The 9,023-nt window shown below is 35.8% G+C and overlaps 1 protein-coding gene across 1 annotated transcript; it reads left to right on the forward strand.

The window, feature by feature from the left end:
* Positions 1-2,800: 2,800 nt before the first annotated feature.
* Positions 2,801-5,541, forward strand: mnx1 (motor neuron and pancreas homeobox 1). The gene is made up of 3 exons (XM_056462888.1): positions 2,801-3,370; positions 4,528-4,688; positions 4,877-5,541. The coding sequence occupies exons 1-3, from the start codon at positions 2,872-2,874 to the stop codon at positions 5,156-5,158; spliced, it is 942 nt and encodes a 313-aa protein (XP_056318863.1). The 5' UTR covers positions 2,801-2,871; the 3' UTR covers positions 5,159-5,541.
* The last annotated feature ends 3,482 nt before the right edge of the window (positions 5,542-9,023 follow it).

Below are 9,023 nucleotides of genomic sequence, written 5' to 3' on the forward strand. Positions count from 1 at the left end.
ACATTAGTGTATGCCAGTGTGTTCGGTTAAGTGACACCTGGTTTTCGGGCTGGTTCATCGGTTTGTTTGGTCCAGTGAATCACTTAAGAGATAATCAGGTTTCTCAAAGCAAACTGAGGAAAACGCTTTCGACAAGGACTTTTTATTATGCAATGTTTTCAAAAAGATACCTTCATATTCAGTGTGGGAGAGAATAAGAAAGGAAAAAGCATGCAGCACTTAATCGGCGTCCTTTATTGACTTTTATAGTTGTGGAAATTAGCCATTCTCCACAAATTAAATCGCTAAAAAGATTATGAGCCCCAAATGCGTTTAAAAGCTGTGCAACGCACGGCCCATTTGTGCCATTATGACCAAAAATATTTATTGCAATAAAAGAGACAGTGCAGGTCCCGTTAAATTGGCTTTTCATAATGAACACATTTACCATGGATAATTAATATATAAACTATTTCGATTTGTCACGATGATATGTGTTGCACTTAATTGTGAAAGTAATTACCGAGCGAATGAACATCTTTGAGGAGAGTCCCTGGTTTCAGGCCCTTGTATCATCGGGTGCAATAATAATTTTACTCTCTCCTGATGTGATGAAAAGGAGTCATAAATCTCTCAGATCGCTGCAGGTCCACAGCTTCATATTTCACCGCTGCTTTAATAGAAATATTCATGCGATCCCTTAATGAAATTAAAACTGGGAAGCGGACAAAGCGGCCGTATAATGCGCAGCGTGTAAAGACTCAAGAGCATTTGATTGGGAAAATGTTGCATCCTTCAAATATGAGGATGATGTTGCACTGTAAACCACGTAAAACATTTTTTCTTACAGTCCAGCATTGGCCTGGTCACACTTGATAATTGTTACATTTGTTATCAATTACACGCAAGGCTCAGTGATTGCCATTTCAGAATTGGTCACTGTGTCATTACGGCACGCTGTTATTCTCATCCTTTCGGCCGGTGACTTGTTGATTTCCCTCGAGCAAATAAACGCATGCGACCAGTCTCTCGAGAGTGGTTAGCTGATGAATTGAGGAAAACTAATCCGCTTTATTGGTAGACAGGTTAAGGGCAACAGAGTGTCAATAATTCTCTCTCTGACCTCTTTCTCCATTAGCTTAAAGAGGCTTATAAGAGGAACAGACCCCACAACATGACACAGATCTTCCACATCACCATCTCACATATAGCCTACCAAGGCTTGAAAAATCATTTAAATTTATAAAGCTCAAGATCCAACATTTGCCGAAAATTCATGAAAGCACAGGGCACAAATCATTTTCTCACAAAGTATTATAAAGGCCTAATTATATATATATATATATATATATATATATATATATATATATATATATATATATATATATATATATATATATATATATATATAAAGAAAAATAGAAAAATCAAGATTTTGCTTACGATTATGCACATTATTTGATTATTATATAAATATCGTTTTACGCAAAATAGGATTATAAATGTGTAACTGTTGTGATAAATGTGATTAACTGTTTAAATATTTACTGACAGTTGTTAGCCTATAATTACAGATGTAAAAAATTCATAAAAACAATGTCTAATTAGTGTGTGCTTTTTAAAATCTAATAAGAAAAGGCTATCTTAACAATTTAGAACAATTTTACTAATTTTATCCTCCAGAGAAAAATTGTAATAGCATCATATTTATATATCCTGTTGACAAATTATAAAATCCAATTTTGACATTTTAAGACCATATTGAATGAAAGTTTGAATGGTTTTTAAGACAATTGTTGTATTTTTCTAAGCATATTGTGGTGGGTGAGTTTTCACAGATTTACAAATTTCAAACAATTTATTAAAATAATATTTGTTGCATGAAGCACTGGTTTGGTCAATTTTACCATTGACTTTTACTTATTTAGCTGATTATATTTCTATTGTTCATTGTTATTATGTTTACCTAATGCTCTCTTACAAATAATGAATAACTTGAATATTTCCTCTGCGCAAAATGTTCATCGTGATGTAAAAGATCCGTTTGACATTTAGAATAATGCTCTTCTCACAAAGAAAATGGTCCTTTTAAGAACTGTCCTCTAAAAGGTTCTTTGGGGAAACAAAAAACATACCTGTACATGAAAGTGAAAATCAAATCGTTTTTTTTTTTTTTATGGCAGGCTGTTCAGAAAAAAATACAATTGAATAAAAAGGTATGGACATTAAAATAGGGTCATAGCAAAATGTCAAATGCGTATATATGTTATGTTATTTTGTTAATTCATATGTTGAAATAAAAAAATAATTATAAAAAAAATAAAAAAGTCATGCCTCTTTGCATCTGCATGCGAATAAAATGCATAGTTTTATTTGTTCAAACAAACTATTTCACCAAAATATATTTTCCAGTTAACATACTTTATCAATCTTCGTTTATATTAAGATTATAGGCCTGTGTTTAAATAAAGACATTTTGATAACTTTAAAAGGATGGAATAAAAGTTTCATGTTTCAAAGTTGCATGTTAATAATTGCCCTTTAGACTCCTCAGATCTGGAATTAACCATAAATTGAGTACATGTAAAATGTATGTGTGCATGTTGTGTTTCACACTTAAAAAGCTTGCATTTTTTCATTTTATAAGAGAAAATACTTATTTTTGACAACTTCTACAAACACAGTTATGAACACTGAAATCACTGTCCAATCGGAAATCCACAAGGATGACGTAAATGACCAATCCACTCCCTCTCGGGCAGCAGTTGACAAGTGGACTTCTGGCTTGCACACCTTGGCCAAGATCATAACTTTACGGAGAGGAGCGGTGACACTCCTGACAGCCTTTTAAAGTTGCGACCGACGCGTTAATTTGTTTGTGAGGTGGGCCAGATGGAGAAATCTAAAAACTTTCGGATCGACGCGCTTCTGGCTGTCGATCCACCAAAAGTGCAGACCTCGCCGCTGGCGCTGGTCACCTCCCTGCCCACCTCGTCCATATCCTCCTCCTCCGACAGCGTCCAGGCGGTGGAGCTGACCACGAACTCCGACGCACTCCGGACAGAGTCTCCCTCGCCACCCAGGATATCGTCTTGCGGCTTGATTCCCAAACCGGGTTTTCTGAACTCTCCACATTCGGGCATGCTCGGACTACACCCTCAGAGCAGCACCGGGATTCCTCCTCAGGCTCTCTACGGTCACCCAATGTACACGTATTCAGCAGCAGCGCTCGGTCAGCACCCGGCGCTCTCGTACTCATACCCGCACGGGTCCCACCATCATCACCATCCCAGCGACCCCCTCAAACTCACAGCCAGCTCCTTTCAGCTCGACCACTGGCTGAGGGTCTCCACCGCCGGGATGATGCTGCCTAAAATGGCAGATTTCAATGGTGAGTACCAACTGACTTTTATTAATAATATTTGTTGTTGTTGTTATTATTGTTATTATTATTATTGATATTATTAATATTATTATTATTATATGATCTTTTTGTGCTTCAAAAATGTTATTATTTGAAAAACTTATTTTGAACAATTAACATTGAACAATTGGTCTACTGATTTATACTGCTGTATCATGATGTAAATAAAAATATTCATATTAGATTTAAGCCTCAAATCATAAATACTGCACTGGACCTGTTCAGTCAGATATAAGCGCGTGCAGAGTCAGTAAAGCTGTTCTCTGACTGAGACTGAACGAGCACTCTCTTTCAAAGAGGGGCTAAAATGGACAGATAATAGACAGAGGGAAAGTGGCGGACGAGTGTGAAAACCACAGCCTGCCAACTGTGTACACTGCAGACACTGTCTCTCTGTTCCGCTGCTCGTCTGCAGATTTTCTCAAAGCTCTCCCAAACAAATCAGATAGGGTGGAAATGTTACCAGATGTACTGACAATGCCGTGGCACATAGAGGGTATGTGTGATTGGGAATAGGTCCTTTAAGACTAAAGATTTTAACATTTCTTGCCATGCCATTATGTGTCTTAAAATTCTTTGTGAGTGTAGTGTAAAATCCACAATGTTGCATCAATGCACTGCTGTAAGACTGGTGCTAGGCCTAAATAAATAAATAAATAAATAAATAAATAAATAAATAAATAAATAAATAAATAAATAAATAAATAAATAACGCAGCCTGCATGCAATTTCACTGTGCCATTCTCAAGAAAATAAATATATATAACATTTCTATACAATGTGGTATTTCACCAAATAATTTATCAAATGTTTTCTTCCTGCTTTTATATTTGCTTGGTTTAGTTCTTGACGTTGCATAGCTATAGCCTATAATTTGATTCTGAATTCGCATTCGTTGACCGAAAGAACCGATTATCACAAGAACTGTACAATAAAAAAAATCTCTGAACTTAAAATGCTGTAAAATGCACCAATTTTGGTTCTAATTAGAATTTGCGGATGGATTCCGCAGAACATTATTGTTTTATTTATTTATAGAGGTGTGGAAGTATCAATTTGCTAAACTGGCTAAAGTGTTGTCCTGTATAAAATGTGCCGTTTTGTTTTTAAAATTCTCCATGCAGGCCAGGCGCAGTCAAACTTACTCGGCAAGTGCAGAAGACCAAGAACTGCGTTCACAAGCCAACAGCTCCTTGAACTTGAGCATCAGTTTAAGCTGAATAAATATCTATCGAGACCAAAACGATTTGAAGTGGCCACGTCATTGATGCTAACAGAGACGCAGGTAAACCTTTTTTAGAGCGTTGCATGAATAGTCTATTTTATGTCTACATTAATTTGTTCAAAACAAGCCCATATTTTGTACAATAATTTTTTTTTCGATTGAACATGACTAATTACCAAAGGTAGAATAATGCCAGTTTCAGTTTTTGTGAATTAATAAACGCAATGTTTTTTTTTTTTTGTCTTCAGGTGAAAATCTGGTTTCAGAACAGGCGCATGAAATGGAAGCGCAGTAAAAAGGCTAAAGAACAAGCCGCACAAGAGGCCGAAAAGCAAAAGGGTAAAGGAAACCACGACAAAATGGACGGACTGGAAAAGGACTACCAGAAGGTAGATTCAGGGAAAAGTAACAGAATACGGGACTTTAGGGACAGTGACGACGAAGAAGGAGAAAACTACATGCTAAATTCATCTGATTGTTCCTCTGAGGATGAACGAACCAATGCCAGTGACATAAGTCCACAACCATGAGACTTCATAAAAACGAAAGACTCTGAGTAAATTCTGTGATTTGCATGTATCATCAGTTTGCAGTCATTATGGAAATGCCGAGGTGAACGTCCACATGAGCTGTTTGTACACATACAAACATTGACTAGATACTATTCCTGAAGAGCATGTGGTAAAATTGCATAACATCAGGTAAAGGATGAGTAAAGGCCTATCAATAATTAACATCATTAAGATGTTCCTATTCATAACCACTGCGTGTTCATTTCTGAATTAAAATAGGATGAAAAAAAGGCATTTCCTCTACAACCAGAACCATATGTGATCTGTTTATTTTTATACAATGTATTTATAACTAAATCGCTTTTAAAATGCATGTAAATTATTGTTTAGGTCTATCAGTTGTACGCTCTGTGAATAAAGTTAAATTTTTGTAATTTCTGGCGGGTTTGCTAATTTGTATCAATTTTGAACTCGAATATTCCTTTTGAATGGGGAAGAAAAATGCGTGAAGGAAAACAGGCTGGATGTGTAGCGGTCTCTGTTGTCGGTGGCACGGTCGGGTCATGGGAATCGCTGTTTATAGAGCTCTCATATCTGTGCAAATGTGCGAGTAAGCATACTCGAATATGGCGAAACATTTCGCACCACTGCAGCAATGGGCACCCAATAATGAACCTTTGAGACAAAGCCCATCCATCATCAGAGGACATCACAAGAGCTATTTTAGAGCTCTTTTATTTTTGTTACATTTGTCTTTTAGTCGAGTGTTTTTAGATAGACCTTTCCACTGATTTTAGACACTTCGTGTTATAACCGAAAATCGGTTTCTGTCATGTTAACACAGAGTAGCTAAACCAAAGACAGAGAACTCGTACTTAGGAAGGACATGAATTGAAAATGATAAAGAAAGCAGGAGAGCACTGAATGTTGGATTGCTCTACAGCAAGACTTTTTTAATGGTCTTTTCGGCAATCTAATTGAGGTCTATTTCGCATAAGTGCATTTCCTCCTTTATTAATAACGACATGCTTTATTGGGTAATAAACCCAGAGATCCATCTGGTCTTTGCCAAGGAGCTTCTTCGAATCAATTAGAGGACATTTAAATATAATCACTATCCACTCCTATCAGTCCAGGGCCATGAGAACTATCTACTCGGACACTGATCTGAAATGCTCCTTGTTTTTCATTTACTTTCAGCCATGAATATATAATCATTTATTTTTTAGGATATTAGCTTAATGGTTTGGTTTCTGTAGGTTTTACCTATCCATGTTTAATACCACTGAATTTTAGGACCTATAATATTTTAAGCATTAGAAACGGTCCAAAACTTACATGCAAAGGGAATTCATTAATTCAAATTTAACAGTACTGATGACAGTAGTAAAATTTAAGTAAATGTTAGGGTTAAATGGAAAAAAAAACCTAATTAGACCTATAAGACGTTTGAAGGCCCCGTGTGACCTTGTAATGAGTACTTATAAAATAAATAAATAAAACAAACAAATCTATAAACTGCACAGGTTGTTTAAACCCAAATTTAGGAAAAATACAAACAAACCAAATTTAATTAAATTTTCAACAATGCAAGTATTGTGTATGACCATATCTAACCCAAATTGCTTTAAAATAACCCAGCATTTTAGAGTTTATAGAAGTAAAGGTATAGGACTAAATGATGATGAACCATGGAGCTACTGAAATATGCAAACACAATGTAAAAAATATTTTCAAATTTCCAAAACTCCAGATTTTAAATAAAATTAGCTGATTTAACTAAAAAACTACTTCAGTTGGTTTACTTTAAAATGGAAATTGTGCATACACCATTTGTTTCTGGTGTCTAAAAACAAAAGCCTGTATAATGTTACCCCAAAACACGCAACCAGGCTCCAGTGAGCTATGGTTCAATCAAATGCACAACTGATCCCATTCGAAACAGGTAGCGGTCAATTTAGGAAACATTAGTTACTGATTTAACTAATGAGTAATTTACCCAACCTGTACGTTTACCCAGCTGTGCAAGTCCTCAAGCTTATCAGTCCACAACCAGCCTCTAACGATCAAAAAGAAAACCACACACAAGTGAGCCAGTAAAACACTCAGAAGTAGACATGAATGAGTCAGTTAAAGCATAATAAGCCACATACTGTAATATGTAAACATTTTGCACCTTTTCATTTCACTGAAGGAGGCAGTACAAGTGGTTTTGTAAAACTTTCAGCTTACATAAAATTTCAAGAGAACGTATAACAAACTACTGATGGTGATGAAAAAAACAATGCTAATTCACACTCCTCAAATATGTCTAATAGTTCTTCACACAGGAACAAGTAATATCCTCGTGAACTGCATTCTGATTGTGCCGTTATCAGTTCGAAAGGCAACTTCGCTTCCTATTAGCAGTTCAAACCAGGGTCAGTATCAACCTTCTTAAGGTCTCCCACAGACTGACAATAGCACACACTATTTACAATCACCTGTGTGTATCTTAGCAAGCTTCACCCCCATTATACGCTCCTTCCCACATATGGTGACAATGTTGTCTTTGTTGAAAGGTGGAAAAGTGGGCATCTGTAGGAAACCCTCCCTTCTCCACCTCTGAAACGATGAAGAAAGAAAACCCAGCCAGACTGATGTGTCATGATTACAGGTTGTAATGTGGCAGTCTGTGTGATCTGACACCATGATAAAGTTTAATTAATCAAAGGTAATTGAACAGTTGGATTTTTTTTTTGTCATAGAGCTGTGAGGGTGATGTTTCCGCAGCCTGACCCCAGATGACGGTGGTGGCTCATCGTCTCAATTTGTGCTGTGGATTGATGTCAGTAATGCTGATGTTGCTAATGAATTAACCATAGGCATCAAATATAACGGTAAGCCTCTGCTATGCTATGCTAGACGGTCATGGCTGGTGCACTGCTGCGTGTGCAGTCGCCCAAAACAAACGCAATGAACCCTATAATCAACGAAGGTTAAGTTGGTGTTGTTTATATGTGGTGAGATATTCAAGTCTGAGAGTCACATGCTGATTTTAAAGCAGATAATGTTTACCAAAAATGTATATAAATTTGATTTTCTACCAACTAACACACTCAAATTTGTGTTTTATGAACTAGTTATGGTAGCACTTCATAATAAGGTCCTTTAGTTTTTGCATTAACTAACATTAACAATAAGATACATGCTTGTTATGGTATTTATTCTTTGTTAAGATGAATTAAGCATACAGCTGTTTATGGATGTTAGCTCAGTTATATTTAATATAATACATATAATTTACTAATGCATTATCAACAGTTGCATTTGGAAATTGCTGCTAGCTAAGATCAGTTAATGCTTTGGATATATATTGGATATATGGATATATATTTTTCATGTTACCCAATGGAACCTTACTGTAAAATATAACCCTTGATAATTTTTCTAATCTTTTTAAAATATTATTTGCGTCTTCTGCTCAATAACAGTACTCCGAACATTTTCCTTTTGCTTTTAAATTAAATCCACTGACTTACTAATAAAGAGAAACTGAAAAAATTGTCATCTTAAGCTTCACTTTTCACAAACCAGTTTGAACACAAAAGAAGATTTTTTGAAAACTGGTAACCTTAGACTTTCATAGTATTTGTCTTTCCTACTATGGAAGTCTAAGGATACAGGTTTCCAACATTCTTTAAAATATCTTCTTTTATCTTTTACAACCACTTCATAATTATTGAAATTTTTGGGTGAACTATCCCTTTAATGAAACATTTCATTATTCATCCATTCATTTTCATTCGGCTTAGTCATTTATTTATCAGAGGTCACCACTGTGAAATGAACCGCCAACTTATCCAGCATATGTTTTACACAGCAGATGCCCTTTCAGCTGCAA

Source organism: Danio aesculapii, chromosome 7, assembly GCF_903798145.1.
Source record: "Danio aesculapii chromosome 7, fDanAes4.1, whole genome shotgun sequence".
In the NCBI taxonomy this organism is placed as follows: Eukaryota; Metazoa; Chordata; class Actinopteri; order Cypriniformes; family Danionidae; genus Danio; species Danio aesculapii.

Bases quoted from the DNA above. Each gene is read 5' to 3' on its own strand.
- mnx1 (XM_056462888.1), top strand. From the start codon at position 2,872: ATGGAGAAATCTAAAAACTTTCGGATCGACGCGCTTCTGGCTGTCGAT. The intron at 3,371-4,527 runs GTGAGTACCAAC...TTCTCCATGCAG, and splicing joins TAAAATGGCAGATTTCAATG to GCCAGGCGCAGTCAAACTTA. The intron at 4,689-4,876 runs GTAAACCTTTTT...TTTTGTCTTCAG, and splicing joins TGATGCTAACAGAGACGCAG to GTGAAAATCTGGTTTCAGAA.